This window comes from Callithrix jacchus, chromosome 3 (genome assembly GCF_049354715.1).
Source record: "Callithrix jacchus isolate 240 chromosome 3, calJac240_pri, whole genome shotgun sequence".
NCBI classification, from domain to species: domain Eukaryota; kingdom Metazoa; phylum Chordata; class Mammalia; order Primates; family Cebidae; genus Callithrix; species Callithrix jacchus.
Window position 1 is genome coordinate 86,684,953 of NC_133504.1, and position 27,431 is coordinate 86,712,383.

Below are 27,431 nucleotides of genomic sequence, written 5' to 3' on the forward strand. Positions count from 1 at the left end.
GACAAATTATAAGCCCTTACCTCACTCATGTAAAATGTGTCTTTCTTTGTCATCTTCCCATGGACAAGTTGTTGAAAGGAAGCTAATCTTTTGGCATCTGTACACTTTGAATGTTTGTATCAGGAGGAGAGTTGCTTGCTAAGCATAAAGCCATATGTTACAGGAGAAAGAGCATGAACTTTTGAGTCTGAGAGATCTAGGATAAAATCCTTGCTCTGTGACTTACTAGCTGTGTGACCTTGGCCAGATCACTTGACCCCTCTGTGTCCCAGTTCACCCTAAGGAAGGCAGGAACAAAAATCCCTCACAGGGCTGTTGTGAAGATTAAATAAGATAACATAGGTAAAGTGTTGGCCACATAGTTATGTATTATGAACCCAACAGATGGTAGTTATCCCCATTATAATGAAAGGGAATATGCTGCCAGTACTATAAATAGCGAAGCAAATATAAATAACATTGAGAAGTTCCTGGCAATCCATCTAAATACCGCCATATTTTAGTGTGCTTTATAGGTACCTAGTTAAGCCTGTCTAGAGTTACTGTGATTTTTCTCACTTTATAGATGAGGAAGCTGAGATCCAGGAAGTCAATAGTTAAGGACTTTCCAAGTTCATACTACTTTCAGAACAGTTGTCAACAGCAAAATACTGTTCGGTTGTTAGTTACATAACGAAGTGAGTAGAACTAAAATACTTTAGTAAGATTAAAATACAGGACTAACACACTGTATGTTTCCTTTTGTTACTCCATTTACTGTTAATTTTTTTCAGATTATAATGATAGCATGTATTCTTTATGGAGCACTTGGAAAATACAGAAAAGTGTAAAGAAGAATATAAAAATTACCTGCCACAGTTAACATGTTTTTACCTGCTGTGTGTGTGGGTGTGTGTGTGTCTTCTATATTCACACATGTACAAACATACAACAAACATAATAGGACTACTGTTTTTATGATTAGTAATCCTTTTTCATTTGAAATTATATTTTAAACCTTGCAAATTCATTTTATATATTTGGAAATGTAAGTTTAATGGACCTATGCCATATCAACTTAAAAATTGTTTTATTCTGTTTCTTATTAGTTCTATGCCAAAAAGTATTGAATGAGTTATTTCTGGGTAGGAGCTTTTTCTAGAAAATTCTTACTTTTTTCTTTTATTATTTGCCTAGACCTTTTCAAAATTTCATATGGAGCCTCTTTAATTTCAACTCTGATAGATTTCAACAACAGAGCACAGGTAACAGTTCTTTAATGTTACTAATATAAATAATTATAACAAATTTTAGACAAGTAGACAGCTTATAATAGCCTGAGATTCCTAGAGAAAAAAACATTTTTCTTTGGTGATATAAATGTGTTGCACTAATCCTTTAATTGAATTACTTTTTAATGTAAAATGGCAGAGTTTACATCTTATTAAATGTTATGTATTACTTAATAGTAAAACAGCTGAAGCCGGGCACAGTAGCTCACACCTGTAATCCCAGCACTTTAGGAGGCTAAGATGGGAGGATTACTCGTGACCAGTTTGAGACCAAACTGGTCAACATAGTGAGACCCCCATCTCAATTTAGTTAAGAAAATAAAAACACAGCTGAAAGATACAAGAGTAGTACTTTTTAACTAATGACATGCAAAGTATACTTGAAGAGCTCAAAATTTCAAGTATAATGCATTATTAGACTTTGGTGTCATAGAAGAAAATTTCAATTTCTGAAACTGAAGCTAACATGATCCATTATAAAATGGATTGGTTATCCATTTGTGGTAATGCTTTCAACAAATTACTTATTCAAGAAAGTATTAGTGATTGTTTTAGTAATAATTACAGGGTCCATTCTAAATCTCAGCAAGTGGCCTAGTAAATTTTCCTGTAAAGAAAGGTGTACAAGCATACCTTATTTTATTGCACTAGAGAGAATTCACTTTATTGTGCTTTGCAGATACTGCACTTTTTTTTACAAATTGAAGATTTGTAGCAAAGCCAATCAATCAGTGCTAATTTTTCCAACATCATGTGCTCACTTCATGTCTTTAAGTTACATTTCAGTAATTCTTGCAATATTTCAAGCTTTTTCATTGTTATTATATCTGTTAGGGTGCTCTGTGATCAGTGATTTTTGATGTTACTATTGTAATTGTTTTGGGGAGCCATGAACCACACCCATGTAAGGGGAGAACTTAATTGGTAAGTGTTGTGTGTGTTCTAACTGCTCCACCAGCTGGCCATTCCTCTCTCTCTCTCTCTCTCTCTCTCTCTCTCTCTCTCTTTCTCTCTCTCTCTCTCTCTCTCTCTTCCTCTCTTTCTCTCTGACTCTTTCTCTTTCTCTCTCCCACCCCCCCCACCCTTGGGCCTCCCTATTCTTTTAGACACAACTTAGTATTAGGCCAATCAATAACCCTATAATGGCCCTAGGTGTTCAGATGAAAGTAACAGTTGAACCTCTCTCACTTTAGAAATGATTAAGCTTAGTAAGGAAAGGGTATCAAAAGTTGAGACAGGCTGATAGCCAGGCCTCTTGCACCACACAGTTAGCCAAGTTCTAAACATAAAGAAAAAGTCCTTGAAGGAAATTAAAAGTGGTACTCCAGTGAACACACAAATGATAAGAAAGAGAAATAGCTGTATTGCTGATATGGAGAAAGTTGTAGCTGTCCAGAGAGATGACCAAACTAACCAAAACATTTCCTTAATACAAAGTGTAATCCAGAGAAAGGCCCTAACTCTTCAACTCTATGAAGGCTGAGAGAAGTAAGGAAGCTACAGAAGAAAAGTTGGAAGCTAGCAAACGTTGGTTCTTGAGGTTTAAGGAAAGAAGCCATCTCTACATATAAAAATTCAAAGTGAAGCAGAAAGTGCTGATATAGAAGTTGCAGCAAGTTAATAAGAAGATCTAGCTAAGATAATTTATGAAGTCAGCTACACTAAAAGCATTTTCAGTGTAGATGAAACACTTTATAGTAGAAGAAAATGCCATCAAGGACTTTCACAGCTAGAGAGAAGTCAATGTCTGGCTTTAAAGCTTCAAAGGACAGGTTGACTCTCTTGTTAGGGATGGATGCAGCTGGCAACTTTAAATTAAAGCCAGTGCTCATTTACCATTCTAAAAATCCTAAGACCCTTAAGAATTATGCTAAATCTACTCTTCCTGTGCTCTATAAATGGAACAACAAAGCCTGGATGACAGCACATCTGTTTATAGCATGGTTTACTGAATATTTTATGCCCATTGTTGAGACCTGCTGCTCACAAAAAGATTCCCTTCAGAATAGTACTGCTTATTGACAATGTGCCTGGTCGTTTAAGAGCTCTTATGGAAATGTACAAGGAGATTAATGTTTTCACAGCGTCTAATACAATATCTATTCTGAAGCCTATGGATCCAAGAGTGACTTTGACTTTCAAAGACTCATTGTTTAAGAAATACATTTTGTAAGGCAATAACTGCCATAGATAGTGATTCCTCTGATGGATCTGGACAAGGTACACCAAAAACCTTCTAGAAAGGATTCACCTTTCTAGAAGCTATTAAGAACTTTCATGATTTATAAGAGGAGGTCAAAATATCAACATTAACAGGAGTTGGAAGACATTGATTGTAACCTTCATGAATGACTTTGAGTTGTTCAGGACCTATAGGGAGGACATAACTGCAGATGTGATGAAAACAGCAAGAGAACTAGAACTAGAAGTGAACCCTGAAGGTGTGTCTGAATTGCTGCTATCTCATGATAAAACTTGAATAGGTGAGGAGTTGCTCTTTATGGGTGAGCAAAGAAAGTGGTTTCTTGGGATGGAATCTACTCCTGGTAAAGATACTGTGAGCATCTTGAAATGACAACAAAGGATTAAAAATATTCCATAAATGTAATTAAGAAAGTACCACCAGGGTTTGGGAGAAGTTCTAGTGTGGATAAAATTCTATCAAATAGTATCACATGCTGCAAAGAAACCTTTTGTGAAAGGAAGAGTAACTTAATGCAGCAAACTTATTTTAAGAAATTGCCACAGCCACCCAAGTCCACCACCCTAATCAGCTAGTAGCCATCAACACTGAAGCAAGACCCTCTACCAGTAAAGAAGATTACAACTGGCTGAAGGCTCAGATGATTGTTAGTATTTTTAGCAATAAATTATTTTAATTAACATATGTACTTTTATACATAATGTAGTTGTACACTTAGGAGGCTACAGTGTAGTATAAAATAACTTGTATATGCACTGGGAAACCAAAAAAAATTCATGTGACTCACTTAATTGTGATATTTGCTTTATTGCAGTAGCTTGGCACCAAACCCGCAGTATCTCTCAGGTAGGCCTGTGGCTTTAATGTGTAATATGCAATGAACAGGAAATGGGAAAAATGCAACCCACTTATTATGAGGAAAGATTATAGTTAGCAATAATTTTGGTGGTTGGAAAAAAATAACTGCAAAGGAGAATTGGGTAGTGAAGGTCTGTCAGTATGTCTCCAGTGTTTGTGCCCAGGGAAGTAGGTGCCAAATTGAGCTGGAACATGTGTTTTTAGGCTATTTGACAGGTCTGGTCCTACAGAAAGCAGTGTATGTGACAGAGATCTGTTAGTTGTTTACCACATGGTTCTTTTTTCTTCCTGGGTACGAAGCTGGGCTCCATCTATTAGCCTTTCTTGCAGGACATGACTGAGAACTGGCTATGAAATGTGGACAGAAGGCCACACACAGTGGCTTATGCCTGTAATCCCAGCTTTTTGGGAGGCTGAGGCAGTTGGATCACCTGAGGTCAGGAGTTCAAGACCAGCCTGGCCAACATGGTAAAATCCCATCTCTACTAATAATACAAAAATTAGCCAGCCATGGTGGCATGCACCTGTAATCCCAGCTACTAGGGAGGCTGAGGCAGGAGAATTGCTTGAACTCAGAGGCAGAGGTTGCAGTGAGCCAAGATCGCACCACTGCGCTCCAGCCTGGGCAACAGAGCGAGACTCTGTCTCAAAAAAAGAAAAAAGGAAAAGAAAAAAAAGTGGGCAAAAGTAATAGATGCAGGGGATGGTAGAGCCACAAGAAAGAAGACAAGATTTCTAAGTTATTATTTGGTGGAGAGCCACCTAGGAGAAATGGCAGTCAGGAATAGCTCCTTTAGACTGTTGCATGAACAAGAAATTTTATTGCACCAGGCCACTATTGATTGTCTCTAAAGTGTAATAATTAGATTCACCTGGCTAATGCAACATATCACACTATCACAATTTAATGACATCTGTACAATAATTAATCTACCTAACCTTCCCTTAATTCTTACTAAGTAACTTTCTTCCTGGAAGGTAATACCTCATTAGCTGATGTGAGTATTCTGATTCACTATCTAGTATATTTTAACTGTGTAAATTAACAAATTAGCATTCTTAGTTAATCTCCTATATGTTTGGTTTAGATAAGTAAATCTTCCAAGACTTGGTTGACCAGGGCTGAACTGACAAATTGAGTTTCTAAACCAGCAAAACTGAGCCCATAATCATCCAATCAAAGCTTGCGCATTCCAGGAGGCTTGGCTTGAAAAAAAATGAACAAAGTGCTGCCCTCTTTGTCATCAAATACAAAAATATATGCCCATTATTATTTTGGTATTAAATAGTTAGAGATTATTATCATAGATGTTTAGTAAATTTTATTTCTATGATAAAAACTGACTGGACAGTCTGGATAGTCCAAACCATCCATAGGATACCCTCAAATCTGGAAGTAAAAGTTGCAAAAACAGCTATCACAGAGTCTATACCCCTTCCTAGACCTTAGACCTCTCACAGATCCTTTGCACTTAAAAATGTGTCTTTTAAAATATTTTTCGCCAGATTGGTTACCTGATAACATATGACAACCTTCAATCGTTTTAAATGTTAGAAAGCAGTAAATTAAATGCAAAACAGTGCCTGTAATCCCAGCACTTTGGGAGGCCGAGGTGGGCAGATCATGAGTTCAGGAGTTCTTTACCAGCCTGGCCAATATGGTGAAACCCTGTCTCTACTAAAAATTAGCTGGGCATAGTGGCTCATGCCTGAAGTCCCAGCTACATAGGAGGCTGAAGCAGAAGAATCGCTTGAACCCAGGAGGTAGAGGTTGCAGTGAGCCGAGGTCGCACCACTGCACTACAGCCTGGGTGACAGAGCAAGACTCCATCTCAAAAAAATATGTATATGAAAAGGTAGTATGCTACTAAATGTAGATGCACTGACAGTAGCCAAAATAGCAGCTGATTCTAAAAGACAGAGACATAACTAAAATATATGCAGTTAACCTCTAAAAGTACAGCAGTCTGGGGCAAACAACCCTTCATTAAACGAGGACTTTCTGAACTCAGGATATTCGTAGCACCTTGTTGATAACGGAATAGACAGGGGACAAGAAATATGTTTAGTTTGTGTCATCAAGAAGCTATAATTTAGTTGAGAATGAGAAGAGAGAGCATATGAACCTTAATAAGAGCATATGAAGATTTTGTTTAAAATGTAAAATAACAACTCGGAATAAGTACTGACAAAACTGACAGCATAACATATACTATAGATAATGACAGGAGAGATTATTCAGGGTATTTGGAGTAGCCAGAAAAGGTTTTGTGATAGAGCTTCTCTTCTTTTGTTAGAAATTATGAGTTTGCTTATTGTTGTAATGCCTAAAATAGCACATACAATAGAAATGTAAATAAAAGACCTTGGGGAGAGTCCCACTATTGCCTGAAGAATTTCTAACTCATGAATCATCAAAGAAACCAAGAGGAGGGAGGTAGGACTGGTAACATGAGCTGGTTGCCCATTTAGTACACTCAGGACATGTTCGTCATCCATGCTCTGAGTTGAGAGCTGAAGATGTCCTCAAACAGGAAACAGGAACTTATTGCATAGCCTAAAAATGGAGCAGACACTTTGAAGTAGAAAAAGACCTCTAGTTTGCTTCTGGCTGAGTGACCAGTCATCATTCTGAACAAAGACAGATATGTCATCAAAGCTCTGTGACTATCAACCTCTTCGTTTATTTGTTTATTCATTCTTTATTCAATAAACAATTAGTAGATGCCTGCTATAGATCTAGAACAACAATGACAATGAATAAGCTCCATTTCCTCAAAGAATATTCTGTGGGGAGGGGAGACACAGATAGGTCAATAGTTAGAACAAAAATATGTGAAATGTTGGCTGGATGTGGTGGCTCTTCCGTGTAATCCCAGCACTTTGGGATGCCGAGGCAGACAGATCACAAGGTCAGGAGTTCAAGACCAGCCTGGCCAACATGGTGAAACTTGTCTCTACTAAAAGTACAAAAATTAGCCAAGCATGGTGGCGGGCACCTGTAATCCCAGCTACTTGGGAGGCTGAGGCAGGAGAATCACTTGAAACCAGAAGGCAGAGGTTGCAGTGAGCCAAGATCGCACCAGTGCACTCTAGCCTGGACAACAAGAGCAAAACTCTGTCTCAAAAAAAAAAAAAAAAAAAAAAAAACTGTGTGAAATGTATTAACAAAGGGATATGAAGGAGTGTGAGAACTCTCTGCTCTTTCACTTTCACTGTCATGCATTCTGTTTGGAGCACATGTCCCCGCTACATCCAGTCAATTCTATCACCCGTTTAAACTCTACCTTTAGCCTCTGAACTCTCAGCCTAGATATTTTTTAGAATTACTTCCTCAACCCCAAACCTAGGCTGATGACTTTTTGAGTGCATTTGGTGATCTGCATTGCCACACAGGCACTTAGGATACAGCATTATATCTGCCATCAAACCCATCCCTAGACAATTGTCTACACAAAGGTTATGATTGCATTTTTTTTTTTTTTTTTTTTTTTTTTTTTTTTTTGCCCAGCACTATCTCCATTCTTATCTCTGTGTCTGGCATGTAAACAATACGTTCTCGAAAGAATTAATTTAGTAAGTAAGAATTAAATTCATTATTCCAAATATTCTAAGAAGTACATAACACATAGTAGAACAATGTCTATTGTGAACTCTCGATATATATTTTACAAACTACTTGAGTAAACTTTAGTTATCTGAAAAATTCACCTATGGAAACCTCATTCCATGAAAGTGCTGGGTGAATTGTATTAGGGTAGATGAATTATTCACGCTTTCAAACATATAAACAGTAAATCAAACAGCTGCCGAGACATTCTTCCAATCCTCGATTAACTATGGTGACCAATGAGGAAAATATTTAGTAATAGTTAAATCAAATCCACTGAAAACCTTCCACTGGAATTCTAACCTTCTCATTGTGCCTTTTATCCGTGCTGTTACACATTATTAAAAATGTCTTTCCTTTTCTGTCTTCTCTATTTTCCTTTGGCAAATATACTTATGAATAAGAAAATGGTCAGAAGACCACAAAAAATAGAGTTGGCACTCAAACATAGCATGAAATACTAAGACAAAGTGGCATTGATCTGGGAATTCTGGAAAAATTGAGAATCTTTTTTGACCACAATGTTACAATAATTATTAAAATAAATAAGCAAGAGAAAGTTTAATAGCAATTCCTGTGCAGAAGGGCTTCAGAAGGAGTTTTATGTCTGTAATAACAGAGCTGGTAGTTTGTAGTAATAATAAAAAATCACAAAAACAGTTAACAATAAACATTTTCTTAAAAGGCCCAAAGGTGGAAAAAGCCTGCTGGATTCACAGAAAAACTTACACACAAATGTTTATAGCAGCATTTTTCATAATAGACAAAAGGTAGAAATGATCCAAATATCTATCAGCTGATACACGGATAAACAAATGGTGGTATATCCATATCATGGGATATGATTTGGCAATAGAAAGGAATGAAGTACTGATATATGCTATACACAGATGAGCCTTGAAAACATTATGCTAATTGAAAAGTCACAAAAAATACTGCATATACACTTTTATTTATGTGAAATGACCAGAAGAGGCAAATCTATAGAGGTAGGGAATACATTGGTGGTTTCTTAGGGCTGGGCATATGGGAGGCTGCAGGCATGATAGCTGAAGGGTATGGGGTTTCTAAAATTGACTCTGGTGATGGTTACACATATCTGTGAATATACTAAAAACCATTGGACTGTGCACTTTAAATGGGTGAATTTTATGGTATGGGTATTATATCTCAGTAAAGCTGTTCTTAAAAGGCAATCTACTGTAAAAAGAGTAAAAATTTATTGGCCAGGAGAAATCAAACCTCATTAATATTTTAACATATTTCATAGGAGCAACTAGGCATATGTAAAGAAAGAATGAGTAATCTACTTTTATTCTGAAGAAGACACAAGTGAAAGTCCATACCAAATGCTAGTCTGAAACCAAGTCCTCATGAAATGGGGCAAAGATGAGTCTGGTTTGTCTTAGAAAAGAAATAGTTTTGAAACACCAAAACAAGTACAATGAAAAAAGTATATAATATAAAAAGAAATATTCTTCTCGGATTGCTGCTAAAACTTTCCTTATCTATTATTATTTTTTCCTCAATCTGGATAAGGTCTACTTGTTTTTATATAACTCTAACATTTTTCAAGTAAGGAAAAATAAATAAATGGAGATAGAACACAAATATATTTCAAAAAATGGTCTAATTTAATGGGAGCATTTAAAAAAATCCTCAGGCTTATCACATAACAGTGTAAGAAATTCAATGGCTTACTTATCTGATATCAAGAAAAAACAAAAAGGAAGAAAGCAAGGGAGGGAGGGAAGAAGAAAGGGATGGATGGAGAAAGGAGAGAGGGAGGGGGAACTTACACATTGATCTTCCAGTGGTTGGGTAAGTGACTCTTCTCCTTTGGATATGGGTATTTATTATCGTGTCAATCATGATAAATCATTAAAAAGAATATCTCAGGGTAGAAAAGTTGTCATTGTCAATGAAGATTTGGAATCATCAATAAATTATTTAAGTGATCACTTAGCTGGAGTTTACAGAAGTTCCAGTTTTACTTTTGTACTTATATTAGTTTAATGTGGTACATTAATTCAAAGAAGAAATAAACAAACTGATAATATTTACCTTCTTTTTCTGACCTATTAAATAACACACTGCTTGATATATTATCTTCAGTCCATTTAACTGGAATATTCCATGTATAACTAAAATGTTTTTAAAAGAAAAATTTTATTACTAAAAGATAAAATTTTGAGTAAAAATCATTAAAAAGCAATAGACATATTTTCCTTTTAAGTGAATATCTAATTCATACTACACAATTTTGTAGTTAATAACTGTTCTCAATTTCTATAAAGCTATAAAATTTAGAAATTGCATCAAAAATTAGCTAAGCATAAAAAAGATTATTTCAATAAAGTGTTTTGGAATTTTCGAATAAAAACATTGCATAAATTGCACAAATATAACACATCTTATAATAGTGAACATTCACACAGTCTAATATGTTATCATTTTCATCAAGGAACACGAAAAATTTTTAGAAATTAAAAGATAATCTGTAAACTCTGTGAAGGAAATAACACATTTTAGAAATTATGTTTAAATTCTACCACCACCACCATCCCATAAAGCTTCTCACTGTCCCTCTAAATATCTCCTATTTAGAACTAGGTGTGCTTATGGGAAGAATCATCAGGTAAGCATGCTGCAGGAGTTTTCAGTGCTTCTCTTTAGCTACTTAGTATATTCTTGCAGAGTGGGAGTTAACTTTGTATTTTGATATATACACTTAACAGTTTCCTCTTGAAATCTCATGAAAGAGGTCTCAAAATATCTTTTTGATGGTTTGTTCTTTTTTTTTTGAGACGGAGTTTTGCTCTTGTTACCCAGGCTGGAGTGCAATGGCGCGATCTCGGCTCACCGCAACCTCCGCCTCCTGGGTTCAGACAATTCTCCTGCCTCAGCCTCTCGAGTAGCTGGGATTGCAGGCATGCGCCACCATACCCCGCTAATTTTTTGTATTTTTAGTAGAGACGGGGTTTCACCATGTTGACCAGGATGGTCTTGATCTCTTAACCTCGTGATCCACCCGCCTCGGCCTCCCAAAGTGCTGGGATTACAGGCTTGAGCCACCGCGCCTGGCCCGATGGTTTGTTCTTATATCATCTCATATCAGAAAATGCAGATCTGGAGAGAAGGTGAATCTATATACTATTGACTGGTATAGGTTTCAACTCAAAGTTGGTTTATCTGTCAACATTCAATTCCCTAACAGAGAATCAGGGTTAACATTTCTCTTTTTCAGGGTATAACAAAATTTATGTCATTCACGGGGAATATATTTTTGCTGTATATATGAAAGAAATAATCCCTTGTTTTATAATTATTGAAGTGTTTTACAGGATTGAGTATTTTTATTAGCTCATTTGGAGCATTTTATTGCAGTGGAATGTTTTTGGCTATACATTTCATAAAACCAACACATAAATTGCTTCTTGGGTCCTGTAGTGGACACTGTCGGTGCTTCCCCCTTATCTCCTTGGATCCCTTTGTCTTTTTTTATTTTTAGTTTTAGTTTTTTGAGACAGAATTTTGTTCTTGTTGCCCAGGCTGGAATGCAATGGCATGGACTTGGTTCACTACACCTTCTGCCTATTGAGTTCAAGCGATTCTCCTGCCTCAGCCTCCCACCTGCCACCACACCCATCCAATTTTTTTGCATTTTTAGTAGAGATGGCATTTCACTATGTTGGCCAGGCTGGTTTTTAATGCCTGACCTCAGGTGATCTACCCACCTCGGTCTCCCATAGTGCTAGGATTACAGGCATGAGCCACTACACCTGGTCCCCTTTGTCATTTTTGTATACCCTGGATCCCAGTGTGCTTTCCCTGCCAACATCCAGTACCTGGGTCTCTCTGACAGAGGACTGCCTTTCAGCTGCCTGAGCAAGGAAAGCCAGAAATTCCTGGGATGGAATTTACAACCTTCTGGATGTGGCCCTTAGCAATGACTGACGTGTGAAAATGTTTCCTGCCCCATCCATCAGGAGCACTCTGAAGTATGATCTGCACTGACTCCAGGACTTTACTGCAGGACTGAGTCAAAGCTACCCTCTTCAGGACTGGCTTCACACAGCACCTTTGCTGGGTTTCCTTTCCTTCTCTATCCCACTGCGTCCCCACCTCCACCCCCACCACAAACACACATTGATCTTTTCTGGAAACACTTCCTAACAAGTCACTTTCACGCACATGATCATCTCAGGGTCTGCTTTTAGGGACACCAAACTAAGAGCCTTTGCAGCTTCTCAGAAGACAAAGAACATTCCTAAAATGCTACATCTTACTTATTTATCTCACTTTCACTGCTCTGTGGTTGGTGTTGCCATGTAAGCTAACATTTTATGCTTCCTCTTCTTTCCTCGATGCCAATCTGACAGAAACGATGGAGCAGGCAGTGTCTGGATGACCTAGGTGCATAGTTAGATTTCCTGTTTTGACTATCCTCTCTAAAACATGGCCTCTGGGACTACATCGGACCTAAAAAGGGCAGAAGATATTCTCCTAAGGTCATGTACAAAAATACTGCTCTGATGTCTTTAAGAGTATCATAAGATAAAAATGATTGAAAGTTGAGACTATATAATTTTATAGTTTTAGAATCACAGAATCTAATGTAATCTAAGCTGAGTAAAATGATGGATTTGAGAGTATAAAATCTGAAGAAATGGAAATTACATAGTGAAATGATTGAGTTTTCTATATATTATCTAAAATTCAAGAGCATCAGAATTCTTTTCTATGGATATAATTCACTATCCAAACCAGGTAAGAGGTTCTAGCAGTATAAAATATGGCCAATCTAATTTTCTCTATGGAAACCGACTCTGATCGCCCCAAGGTGACACACTTACTCCCATTCCCTCTGCCTGTTTACATGGAGTGACTATCAAAGGTACATATGCTTTCCTGAGAGAGACATCTGGGAATGAAGATGTCAAACTGGCTCATTTCTAATGATGGTTGAGGACACGGTGTTAATAATTTATACACGGGTGAGTCACCTGAATTATAAAAAGGTTCTAGTAAGTAACAATTCTCAAATCTTGGATTAAACAGTGAGAAAATATTTAGAGAAGACCATTGAACTCACAGTACAACTTAACTGGCCACACTGTCTACCAAACAGGAACACATCTGAACAGAAAGTAGATGGATGTTAGGGTGGGAGAAAAAGCTAATTCCTTTCTAGGTGCATGAGGCATTTATTATAATCAAATTCTTCTTTTAAATAAAGAAAAATCCTTTTGCTATAATGTCTCTTTCTTATTTGTTCAGGGGCTACTATTGATTTTTAATAAGATTTCTCAACAGAGAAGAACACATTTTCTAAGTTCCTTTTCCTATGCATATATAACTTTTAAAAAATAAAAATAGAACAAACATATTGACTTTATGATAAGCAATCACAAAAACACCATGCAACTATGAATATAAATAAAAAGAAAATAGTATCTGAAGGTGGAAACTGAAGACAAATATGAAATAAAGTATAAATGTTAATATAGTTCTATCTTCTAAGTCTTGATGAATAAAATTTTAAAATTTATTGTTATAAAAAGTGATTTTTATACCCTGATGATATATTTAGTTCACTTGGCAGTAAAATTGTTTTGTTTGTGTGGAGAGAAATTTGTAACCAAGAAGCAGTTTTTAAAAATTCAACCCCATTAATTTAAAAAACCTCTTGGTTTAAATTGTTGACTGTCTTAGGCTGAACAAATTAATGGCTACATATGAGAGGAAATAACAGTTACTGGGAAATTTTCCCAGTGGAAGTTTATTTCTTAAGAGAGCAATACATTTTAAATTTTGATATCCAGAGGTGCCAGCAGTATTAAATAGTTAATCTAATTTGCAAGAACACAAAACAGTAACTATAAAAGAAACACTTTGCAGTTGTTAACAGAACAATCACAAAGATTATTCTATGATTTTTGTAGTTGAATTATCACTGAAAACAAGTCAGATATATGTTTCAATTCATGTATCATGAAGAGGAATAAGTGAAAAACAAAGGTTTTCTCCGTCATTACCTAATCTTTCTTTTCTAAAATAAAGGTAAGAAGTAGACTCACCTTTATACTTTAGGGAATATACAGACACTCCCTGAAGTGACTTCATATTCGTCTAGGTAGTCAAACTTTCCTTTGTTCTGTGTGACCTACTGATTTTCAGAACTTGCATAACAGCAGGATACTCAGTTTCCCTGAATGTCACTTAAGCATGGGAGGCTTGGTGCCTGAGGTTTCCAGGAAGAGAGGCCAGAAATGGGCCTCAACAAAGTAAGCACAACAGCTTTCTCAAGACTTCTCCAGTTCAGGTGTCAACTGGCATCTTGGAAGCAGCTAATTTTTAATAATTCTGAGAGTTCGTTATTCTCTGATGCCTTGGAAAGTCAAGTGCTTCTGCAATTTTAGCTTTTGGAAACATCTGAGTATGCTGTAGTGTGACTTAATTTTTCAGGCTCTGAATTGTAAGCCAGAAAACAGCCTCTGTTACCCACCTTATGCAGTACACATTATGAAATGAGACTATAAAGATATTTCTGTTCTGAATAAATACAGCTACGATCACTATGATACAAGATGAGAACAATATTCTAAGAGATTGTTCTCTGCCAATTCACCTGATTGAATTCCTTGCACATTGTTCTTTAATTAGGAATTTTAGCCCAACAAAATCTTCAGAACATCTGCCATGCTCTCCAGCCCACAGCCACTCTCTCAGTCCAGGCTTATTGTTTCCATCAACTCTCATGTGGGCTGCTCATTGCAATATTTTCCTAACTGGTCTCCCTGCCTCCACTGCTTCCCCAGTGCCTATGATCTATGATCAATTCTCCACAGTGCAGCCAGAGGAGAACTTTGAAAAATATAAGTGTGGACAGTTGTGATGGCTTACGCCTGTAATCCCAGGACTCTGGGAGGCCAAAACAGGTGGATCATGAAGTCAGGAGTTCAAGACAAGCCTGACAAACAAGGTGAAACCCCATCTCTACTAAAAATACAAAAATTAGCTGGACATGGTGGCTCACGCCTGTAATCCCAGCTACTCAGGAGGCTGAGACAGGAGAATTGCATGAACCTGGGAGGCATAGGTCACAGTGGAGATTGTGCTACTGTACTCCAGCCTGGGCAACAAAGCAAGACTCTGTCTCAAAAAAAAAAAAAGAAAGAAAGAAAAGAAAAATATAAATGTTATCCTGCCAATTCTCTTAAAATCCTTAAATTTCCATACTATTTTCCAAAATCTTTAATATTGTCTGCATTTCTGGTCCCTGTCTTCCTCTTCATCTACACCTTACACTGCTTTTCTTAGTCGGTCTCTGCTATCCCATTTCCTGGAACCAGACCGCCTGGGTTCACATCAAAGCTCCATTGTTTACACTGTGTGACCTTGAAAAGTTACTTAATCAGTTTTGCCACAAATTCCTCTTCTACTATAAAATAAATACATCTGAAGTGCTTAAAATAGTGTTAAGTGTTATATATCATGTGCACAAGATATTGGGACTTTCATATATGTTGTAGTTTCTGTTATTTTGGTTTTTTGTTTTTTTGTGAAACACAGTCTTACTCTGTTGCCCAGGCTGGAGTGCAATGGCATAATCTCGGCTCCCTGCAGCCTCCGCCTCCCTGGTTCAAGTGAGTTTCCTGCCTCAGCCGCCCAAGTAGCTGGGATTACAGGCATGCACTATCACGGCTAGCTAATTTTGTATTTTCAGTAAAGACAGAGTTTCACCATGTTGACCAGGCTGGTCTCAAACTCTTGACCTCAAGTGATCCACCCACCTCAGACTCCCAAAATGCTGGGATTGCAGGTATGAGCCACCACGCCCAGCCATAGTTTCTGTTTTGAACATCCTGGGCAGTCACTTCACCACACCAATTTGCTCACCTTTACTATCACATCCTCAGAAAAGAAAGTCTTCTGGGACCCTCCCTACCCTACTCCACCTCCTGCTTCCCTCTCCCAATTAATTGAGGCTCAGTAAATCAGTGGACTCAAACAGTAAGAGAGAATAATTACTATGAATCTTTTCAAATGGAAACTTGCTTGACAAAGGACATATTTTTAGATTTAATATCTGAATATTCTAGTAGTATTAAACTTCATGAATCTAATTTGCTAGAGCATAAAACAGTAACTACAAAGGAATCAGTTTAGAGTTATTAAATACTTTCTAAAAAGTCTTTGTTATTCTAATTGCTACAGGGTAATTGATCTTACAATAATTTACATATATGACTATAAAATAATGTCAATGAAATCATAAAGAGAAAAAGAAGACAAAGGGTCTCTTCAGTGAGACTCATGCAGTGGAGATTAGAGGACAGCCGGGTGGGAATGGGTGAAAGATTCTCTCTACTCCAACCAAGTATTCAAGTGTTGAAAGGGGGCAATAAAATCAAGGCATGGGTGAAATGGGAACACCGTCCAGGGAACTAGTGATGTACTATGTTGCCAGGATCCACTCTAGGAGGGGCTCAGCTGGGTAACCCGGCCTAGGAAGATGTCCCCAGAGTGGTACATCCCAGCTCCTGGGGCCAGGCCCAGGACAGGAGTTCCTGAGATTCTGAATTTGTTTCCTACACCTGGGAGCTGCTGGCACCCAAGAAATGTATACAAAAATAACGATTTCGTTATGCAGAAATGTTTATAGTATTAAGATTTTTTTACAAGTTGTATTCATGCAGGTGTGATAAGTTTTGAAATTCTCAGCTGTGCTGTGCATGCTTTGTCAGCTTTTACAATATATCAAACATTTTTAAAAAGTCGAGGTCAGGTGCAGTGGCTCACACCTGTAATCCCAACACTTTAGGAGACCAAGGCAGGAGGATATCTTGAGCTCAGGAGGTTGAGACCAGACTGAACAACCTTTTCTCTAATAAAACTTTTTTTAAAAATTAACTGGCCATGGGGGTAAGCACCTGTGGTCTCAGTTACTTGGGACACTGAGGTGGGAAGATCACTTGAGCTCAGGAGATTGAGGCTGCAGTGAGCTATGATTGCACCACTGCCCTCCAGCCTGTGAGATACAGCAAGACTCTGTCTCAGAAAATAAATAAAATAAATAAGTTTGGCAAATTAGGGAAAACGACATAATGACATGGTGGAATTGTTTTGTGTGTGTGTGTGGTTTTTTTTTTTTTTTTTTTTTTTGAGACAGAGTCTTACTCTGTCGCCAGGCTGGAGTGCAGGTGCACAATCTCAGCTCACTGCAACCTCCGCCTGGGTTCAAGCGATTCTCCCACCTCAGCCTCCCGAGTAGCTGGGACCACAGGCGTGTGCCACCACGCCCGGCTAATTTTTGTATTTTTAGTAGAGACGAGGTTTCACCATGGCCAGGATGGTCTCGATCTCTTGACCTCGTGATCCGCCCGCCTCGGCCTCCCAAAGTGCTGGAATTATAGGCGTGAGCCACCTTGCCCGGCCGGTGGAATTGTTTTAATTGAAGTACTTAGAAAGTCTTAACTTGGTAGCCATATTTAAATGTCTAGAAAAATCCTGTTAAAGGTTTGATTTTTAACATATTGAAAATATGCAAGAAATTGGATATAGTAATTTGAATTTTAATTTGTTGGAATCATAAAACATAAAAAAGTTTTAATTAGATTTATAAATCTGCTTCTTTGGGTTTTTAGATGTTTGTATTTTGAATTCAGTAAAATTTTAGCTAGTGGTGTTTAGAAGAATTTGATTACATTTTTAAGTTTCTTGTAAGTAACATATCCTTAAGAGGACTAGATTAAGTTTGTAAGTGCTGTTTAAATGCTCAGGAGAATTTAATGTGTGCTATTTGTAGATAAATTCATCATTAATCAAAAACTTAAAAAGCTAGTGTTGAAAAATCATCTCCTTCCCCACCCTTCGCACAGGCCAGCCCCGCTCAGAAGCACCCTATGAAGTGATCTGGTTTTAGTGCTTTTGTAGTCCAACCATACTTTAAATGCCTCTGTTGTTTTATTTAGACAATATTTATCGACTTGCCCATTGAAAGAGGGCAGTTGAGCTTATATATATTACTTTTTCTTCCATTTCTCTTTTAAACATAAAACATAATGAAATTATTTTTCGATTTTCTATAGTTTGTAATTGCACCACTAAATAATATGCTCACACTACCATTTCTTGCTTCATAAATTTTAGTCTTAAGTACTCTCCTGACTTAAGTGAGGATATCCACTGGAGTACTGGTAAATATTTAACATCCAGTTCCCAGATGGGCAAAATGTAGTATTTGCTTATTTCCATGTAATACTCCCATCATGAGCATTTTCAAGCTACCAGCATGTCACTGACAAGAAAACGTTACTAAGTTGGGAAGAGAGCCATTCCTACACACCACTGAATTAGCACCCCAAGACTTTCTTCCTGCCTTTTCTGCCTCTTCCACGTCCTTTTATCTGTTCAGGTGTTTTTTTCTTATTACAATATCAAGACTTTATATTTGCAATTTATTCTGCCACCATAACAAAAATGTTTACATTTTCCATTGACTGGGTATAAAGTTAAAAGTCAACACATAATATTTATGAAATTATAGTATGTATATTATATATAGTGTTGGTCAAGGAGTGAGGGGAGTTCTGTTTCTTACTCTGTGGTCCAATGTCATGGCCCCTGAGCCACATAAGTAAAATTTCTCCAATATCAGAGTCTTTTCTTATACTGTAACAATGGCATAAAATCATTCTATCTGCTTCATATATATATATATATATATATATATATATATATATATATATTTAGTATAAGGAAGAGAGGCTTAATTTACTCACAGTTTTGTATAACTGGGGAGGCCTTAGGAAACTTGCAATCATGGCAGAAGGGGAAGAGGCACATCTTATATGGCAGTGGGAGAGAGAGCAAGCAAGAACAGGGAAAATGGCCTTATAAAACCGTCAGATGTTGTGAGAACTCTGCTTCACATTTTTGTATCATAATTTTTATACAGTCTTTGATTTGGGCTTTTCTAACTTTTTTTTTATAATTGACCAAACAGAAGGGCTTTCACCAAATCCTCAAGATTTTTCATCTTCCCAACCACACTGCCTACTGGAGAGAAATTCCCTTTTTCCTGGAGAACACCTACCTCAGCCCCAGTCATCCTGCTCTTACAGGTTTTTGTAGCACCCTGAGCATTTCCTTTCATGGATTTCCTCGGTGGATGTATGGTTTCCTGGATCTCATGTCCCATGTATTTCATTATTTTAATTTATTTATATCCTCCCTTCTTTTCTTTCTGTCTCTTTCTCCTCCAACCCATTCTAAAGTGCAGCCTTAAGTAACTTTCTAAGAAGTATTATGTGGAAATCATTTTCTAAGGCTGCATTTCTGAAAATGTCTTTACTGTACTTTCACACTTGGTTTAATTTTACAGGGTATAGAAATAGAGGTTGAAAATATTTTTTGCTTTAATGTTTTGGAAGCATTGCCTCATTTGCTTCCTGTATTCAGGGTCGATGTGGAGAAGTCTAGCACCACACTAACTTATGTCTTTGTTTTCTAAAATTTTGTGAGGGTGTATCTATGTATGTTTTTGGTTTTTGATTTTTTCTTTTTGTACTGTGTACTAAGTGAGGTCTGTTCATCGGAATCCTTGTGTCTTCTATTATTTATTTGATATAATTTGTCTTCAAGTTTCCCTGTTTTCCTTTTAAAGAATGCCTATTGGCTGGGTGCAGTGGCTCGTGCCTGTAATCCCAGCATTTTGGAAGGCGAAGGAGGGTGGATCATGAGGTCAGGAGATCAAGACTATTCTGGTCAACATGGTGAAATTCCGTGTCTACTAAAAAAATACAAAAATTCACTGGGCATGGGGCTGCATGCCTGTAGTCCCAACTACTTGAGATGCTAAGGCAGGAGAATCACTTGAACCTGGAAAGCGGAGGTTGCAGTGAGCCAAGATCATGCCACTGCGCTCCAGCCTGGTAACTGAGTGAGATTTCATCTCAAAAAAAAAAAAAAGAATGCCTATCTAGGCCAGGCATGGTGGCTTACACCTGTAACCCCAGAACTTTTGGAGGCTCGGGCAGATGGATCACCTGAGGTCAAGAGTTCAAGACCAGCCTGGTCTTGAACTAAAAATACAAAAATGAGCTGGGTATTGTGGCATGCATCTGTAATCCCAGCTACACAGGAGGCTAAGGCAGGAGAATCACTTGAACCCAGGAGGCAGAGGTTGCAGTAGACTGACATCATGCCTCTGCACTCCAGCCTGGGTGACAGAGTAAGACTCCATCTCAAAAAACAGACAGAAAAAAGGACACCCATCTGTTGGGTGCTAGGCTCTCCATATTTGTCTTTTCTTTCATATTTGCCAGCTTTATGCGTGTTTGCTTTATGTTTTTGGAGAATTTGCCAAATATATTTTTAGTTGTCTAGTAATTCTTTTGACAATCAGAAATTTAACCTTTCTGAGTTCTTTTGTGTTTTCAATTTGTCCTTTCTAAGACATTCTGCTCCTAGTTAATGGGTGTAATAGTTCTTCATCTCTGAATGTATCTCATACATGGATCTTAGAGTCAGGGTTTGATTGTTTGTTTGTTTGTTCACACGAAATTTTAACCTTTTATGCATCCAGATTTTTTTCATCTATCTAGTGATCTTTGTCATTCATATTTAGGAATGAATTAAATTGATTCTTGATGGCTGGTATGTATTCTTTCTATTACCAAGAAGGGAGATATATATGTGTGTATAAATGTGTGTATGTGTGCATATATATATGTGCATATATATGTGTGTATATATATGTGTGTATATATGTATGTGTATATATGTGTGTATATGTATATGTGTGTATATATGTGTATATATACACATGTATGTATATGAGTGTGTATATATATACACACACACACACATATATATATATAATTTATTTATTTTATTCTATTTTATTATTTGTAGGGATGAGCTCTTGCTCTTCCACCTAGGTTGGAGTGCAGTGGTGCAATCATGGCTCACTGCAGCCTCAACCTCCTGACGAGATGACTCAGGTCATCTTCATACCTCAGTCTCCTGACTAGCTAGGACTACAGGCATGAACTACCATACTCCAGTGCCTTTTAAAAATGTTTTTATAGAGACGGAGTCTTGCTATGTTGCCCGGGCTAAAGGGAGTTGTATTTTTGAAATAGGTTTCTGTGCTGAGCAGAAGGTCTGACTGGGAGCTCTGTGTACCATCAGCTCCAGCTCACCCATCCTGCAAAGGCCATAATGAGGAAGGCTTTACTCTGCGAGTCTCAACCAAATGGAAACCCTTAGCTCTCCTCTACTGTTCTAGTCAATTGGGAAACAAGCCCACTGTATTTTTGCCTGGGGTCATTGCCAGATTTCTGAGAGCTCGTTCAGAGAAAGAAATGGTAGGGGCAGAGAGAAAGTAGGCGTGCCGGATGGTCCACCTGGCACAACTGTCCTGAGGCTAGACTTTCAATTCAGTGCCCTGTTTTCAGCCTCACTTCTCACTCTTTTGCTTCAGTCTTCATGTTGACACTGAACCTAGAACACGTCTCGGGATAGGGAAGTTCCCTTATTATAATCTGGTTGTATTTTCCTCAGTCTGTATTTCTGCTTCTGCTTTTCTTCCTCCAGAATTCTGTGACGCATACTCCCCCTCCCCTTTATCGTCTTTACTCTTGTAGGTTTGTTTCTTTCGGTACTTTCATTCCTCTCTTCAACATCTGTGAAGAACAGGACATGGATGTGTGCGCTCTGCACACCATTTCAAACCTGGAGATCACTTGGTTATTTCTGAATCCCTAGTTACCCTAAAAGCAGTGTGCCTTTATACTTATGTATCACTCATCCATCATGTACTCATGAACAGGATATAAACGAATCACCAGTATTTCTGCCAAATTTCTACCTTTTTTTTAAAAAAAAAATGCATTATAGAGCCTTACCCCAGATCTGAAGGAGGCTGAGAAGGGTTAGCTCTTGAATCCAACAGAAAGCGTTTCTGTGTAATATTCTGGACACCATTCACATTAAGCACAGGATAACCCATCTGTCTGGTCCAGCTGTCCATTACCTCTTTCACTGGTAGTCTACTTGCCTAAGATTAGAAGCAAAATGGAGATTAATTAACAAATATGAGAAAATAAAAGGATAGAACAGTAAGATTAGAAAATAATTGGTAAGCCATTTGTAAATCAGACAAAGAACTATTTGGGGATATATACTCTTCCTTACCTCTTCTAGTGATCCCCAAAAATCATCAGTTTTTGCATTCTTGAATTTGTATTTTTCCAAGTACATCTGTGTGTAAAAGATAAGTATGTTAGAAGTCAATGTTTGCTTTTCTCATACTTTCACAAGATGAACCGGACCCCTGCTACTCAATTCTACCTTCAATGCACAAAACCAGCCATAGACAGAACATACATGAATGAGCATGGCTGTCTCATTGATCTTCGAATTCCATATAATGTTCATGTATCATAAAATATTCTTCTTCTTTTGATTTTTCAACCATTTAACAATATGGAAACCATATTTACTTTATAGGTCTTAAAAATATATATAGGGATGGTGGGCTAAATTCGACCTGCAGACATTAACCTGCTGACCTGTGCTCTAAGGAAATAAGTATACAACCTTTTAAATAATAATAATGATGGTGTTGGTGGTAGTGGCGGATGAATTGAGGACATTATTCACTGTAAGGCAAAGTCTTCACTGTTCAAATATTTTAAAGTACAAGTCTTCTAGATTGAAGCTTCTCCCTTTTGGCAATTTTCTTTACAAAACTTCTTTCTATATGTGAGTTTTTAAATATAGTGTGATTTATCCCCAGAAAAAAATCCCAGTCTTTTAATCCCATAACTGGGAGCCACTTGGGGTTTGCCAGTAAATTTCCCAAAGTTCCTGCTGTATTATTCCTCTGTTGCTTTCTAGAATTGTCCTGAATGAAAGTGTAGGTCTTTGATAGAAATGGAACCATCTTTGGTGTTCTTAATGTTAACTTTGCACATATCACTTTCACTCTAAGTTGCTGGAATTTTCAGTAGGTGCTGTACCTAGATCATGTTACCTTATAAATTCCTCTTCTTTTCAGGCATAGAGATAAAACAGTATTAATAGGACTCCAAGAAGCCTGGAAGTGGGGTGAAGCCACTTTAGAATGCTGCCTCCATATTTGTTCTTTTGGTTAATTCACTTCTTGGCACTACCACCAGAGGGCAGGCAAAGGAAGCAGAGAAGCAGCAAACTATCATTTTTAGGTATTCATTACAGAGAATTGCACAAATCATTCATCATATCTTAACAAAATAATTGAATATTTTGTATATCAAATGTCTAATATTTTTAAGTAATAAAAATTGAATACTTGGTATAGTAATAATTATAACCATAGCTATATTTTAATGGCAATTTCTATTGAATAGTATCTTTTAAAATTATCTGAGGGGAGTTTGAGTACTCACAATGTCTTGAGCTTAGGAACATGCAATCGTGGAACTAGAAGGGACTTTAAATATTATTTAATAGAGCTCCCACATTTTGAGGTGAAGGGAACTGCTCACCCTCACTACCTGGGTCCCTTCAGAGGTAGAGAGATTTGCCTGAGATTACGATGAGGAGAATTCTGAATCCTGGGTCAGTGTGTGTGGTTTTCATCACTCTTGTTATTGTTACTGTTTTTGAAATTGCAGTCTCTTGCTTCTCATGAACGAGAGGCTGAATGGACATTTACGTAATCAGCATAGTAAGAGGTACTAATTTTATATTGTTTAGATTAGTGCTTCTGAATATTCTATATGAAGACACTTCCCTCTTCACCTTGAATAATCATGTAGTCATTCAAGTCAAAATTACATGAAGACTTAGGTCATAGTTCATCATCAGTTGGAGTCAGTGAGCACAAAAGGAAAGGAACAATGTTTCTGTTACTTGTATCCCAGGAAGGGAAAAGATGTTTTCCAGCTGAGCCATTCCTATCTTATCAACAATATTACAGGAACTAGAAGAAAAAGAAAGGAAGGATGTATTTCTCAGTTTCTATTTCATGACCACATATTGTTATGAATGACCCTTTTTCTATTATATCTCTTATGAACAAGTATACCCTTAAAGATTTTTCAGTTGATAATTTTACTCTTCTTTCCCCCATCCTGCACCTATTTTGCTGTGTGAGGTCGAGCATGAAAGAGAATAGACAACTGGCTACCTCCAGATTTAGTGCCACGCCAAGTTAGCTAAGAGAGAGTCACTTTGGGCAGAAAGTTAGTATTTGCAACTGAAATACCTTGAACTCCCATTCATAGGCTGTAGGATTTAAGGGCAACAATCGTAGAGTGATGACGACAATTCAGGAGGATATTGTTGGGATGCTCAAACTTTTTGAACTATAGAACTATATTCCAGTTGGTTTGAAGGTTTGCTGGATGTGGCCTGTATCAATTATATACTACTTTCAGATATTAGCTAGTGTTTGAAGATTGAAGGAAAAGAATGTTTGGGTATTTTTGTGTAAATTCATTCCATAGCACTATAATGGTATGAAATATTAATATCAGTTCTTCTCAATTCAGTTTTTAGCCCCATCTGTGATCACAATTAGGGTAAAGGAAGAATTTTAACTTGCAAATTATTAGTTTTAGACAAAACTGGTTTTTTTTAAATTATAATATGGATACTGGGTTAAAGGAAATATAACACTTTTATTGAATTATTAGGATAGCTGTTCACTTTTAAGGACTCTTTTGGTACTTTCCTATAAAAGTTAATATGATAGATTATTTAATTTCAAGTCAGCTCCAAAGATGCCAAAAGTATGTTATTTATTAATTACGATTTAATTTAGAACCAAACTATACAAATCAAGTTTTAACTTAATTTTTGTAAATTAATTTTCTTTATTTCTATGTTCTGTATGATTTATTATAGACTATTCACTCATTTATTTGTTTAATAAACATTTTCAAGATGACTTAATATGTGTAATTAAACTGGGCCCCGCAGTATAGGCAAAGATGTAGAATACAGAATTCCTGATTAAAGATGCTTACAATGGGCCGGGCGCAGTGGCTCATGCCTGTAAGTCCCAGCACTTTGGGAGGCCGAGGCCCATGGATTGCTTGAGCTCATGAGTTCAAGACCAGCCTGGGCAACATAGCGACACCCCATCTCTACTAAAAATATATAAATTAACTGGGAGTGGTGGTGTCTGTAATCTCAGCTACCTGGAAGACTGAGACATGAGAATCACTTGAACCCAGTAGCCAGAGGTTGCACTGAGCCAAGATCATGCCACTGCGCTCCAGCCTGGGCAACAAAGCAAGACTCTGTCTTAATAATAATAACGCTTACAGTGAGAGAAGACATGATAAAATTTAAATTTGAAGGCTATGGAAATGTTACAAGATGTTCTCATGTATGCATAAGCACAAGCATATAGCTTCTCTCTTTGCACCTAATATCTCTACAAAATATTTTTCTAATAGACAAAGGGTTAAAATATACTAATATACTTCCCAAGTATTTCCTAAATCTTGACTTTATTTCTCGCTGTAATAATCACCTAGGTGTTTTACTATTGGATAGAAGGGGGCCGTTTTCTTTTAAAGTAGTGTAGAGAGGGCTAAATGCCACATAAGAAGGTTAGGTGGGAGTGACATCCATGGGAATGGTGAACTTCTTCCGAGGAATCACATCCAGAAGAAGTACTTTCCATGGCAGCCAGCAGGGGGCATTTCGCTGACCTGTTTTCTGCTCTCTGGGATGGAGACCATCAGCACTGCTCCGCCTGACTACCTAGGTCATCACAGTAGGCAGGATGGAGGTGGAAGGGAAAGAGTAGGAAGAGAACTTCACTTCTAGGCTGGAATGGGGTCAACCTGCAGAGAGGGAAGTTATAGGACACATTGCAGCTACTTCAATAAAATGAAATATAAAAACAAACCTGGGACGACTGGCATGTCTGTGAGAAGAACGACAATGAAACAGAAACATCTCCTGGAGTAATATGCTTAAGTGGGATGTGTGAAATGCATCAGAAAGTTTACTGTCATTTCTGTTAGCCTCTTTATTCATTGACTCCGTTGTAATATGCATATTACTATTGATCTTTTCTAATCTAGTAATAAGGGAAAAGTCTTATACTCAGTATAAGGGATGACCTTTACAGATAGATTTTAATGTTTATATCATGTTGCTATGGAAATAATTGTATTCCCTAAAATCCATATAAGCCCTAACTCCCAATGTGATAGTATTTAGAAAAGAAGCCTTTGGGAGGTATCACATTTAGATAAGATCATGAGGCTGGCACCTTTATGATGGAACAAGTAAAGTGACACCAGAGTGTGCTCTCTCTCTCTCTTTCCTTTTCTCTCTCTCTCTCTCTTTTACTTTCTTTCTCTCCTATGTGTGAGCACACAGTGAGAAATCAGCCAACTGCAAGCCAGGAAGAGAGCCTTCACCAGAAACTAAATTGGCCAGAACCTTGATCTTGGACTTTCCAGCCTCCATGACTGTGAGAAAATGCCATCCAGTCCTTTAAGCCATCAAGTCTATGGTATTTCCTTATGGCAGCCCAAGCTGACTAATGCACAAAGGAGTATCAAAAATAACTAAGTCATCTGTTTCAACTTCTCCATGAGACTTCTGCTAAATGATCATTACAGATACCATGTAGGTACTCAATTGGATGTAAAATCACCTTTTTATCTTTTGCTATGTTATTTATGCCTGAGTAGGAGATTAAAATGGAAATTATCCATATCTTAACATTCACCAGCATGTATCAGTGTAGTTTCCTTTTGGTAGCACTAAAAGTAATAAATCATACCTGACATCCTTTTCGAAAATTCTCTGGTTGTATCCAGTCTTCAAGCATTCTCAAAATGGAAGCTCCCTACAATGGGGAAAAAAATGACAAATGAAACTAATAAAGGCCATATACAGAACAACTATCAGTTACTACTATTGCAACTAGTGTTTCATGATCATATTTGTGAGATTAATTCCTCAAAATGATTCTGCTAAATTATAAGGCTCTGTGATTTTAGGATGAAAATACCACTTAGCATAGCCTTTGTATCTATGCTTAAAAAATAACTAAAAGCTAAACAGAAATTGCTAAAACGGCCATCATTTCAGGGACTTCAGATTCAAATAATTATTGCACTTCCCCAGATAAACCAGCAGATGGGGCTTTCTTAATGAAAGACAAATAGGCTAAAAAAACAGGTTCTTTGATGAATGAGGAAAGTAGTTTCAGGGTAAAATTTTGCCAACTTATTAAATATGTTTTCATACTTGAAAATAAGAATTAGCCTTAGCAGAAGGAAGTACACAGACAAGGAATTATCTAGTCAAATAGCTTAATATACTGGATACATCATATAGGCATGCAATCTCTTCGAAGTGGTCTTATTTGCTTTTCTTTTATCTGAAGAATGATGACCTCGGCTCTGTACTACTTTCTTTTAATGTGTTATAAGATTAGTACTGAAATGCACAATTATAATAT

General features: G+C 37.2%; 1 protein-coding gene across 1 annotated transcript in view; it reads right to left on the reverse strand.

Annotated features, from left to right (window-relative positions):
* The window catches only part of ENPEP (glutamyl aminopeptidase), an 88,054-nt gene that overhangs the window by 21,088 nt on the left and 39,535 nt on the right, over positions 1–27,431 (reverse strand). Inside the window, exons 8-11 of the mRNA XM_002806653.7 lie at positions 26,748–26,813; positions 22,148–22,213; positions 21,859–22,010; positions 10,007–10,086 (exon numbers count right to left, since the gene is read on the reverse strand). Coding sequence (XP_002806699.3) covers positions 10,007–10,086; positions 21,859–22,010; positions 22,148–22,213; positions 26,748–26,813 — 364 coding nt within the window. The remainder of the gene's footprint in view (positions 1–10,006; positions 10,087–21,858; positions 22,011–22,147; positions 22,214–26,747; positions 26,814–27,431) is intronic.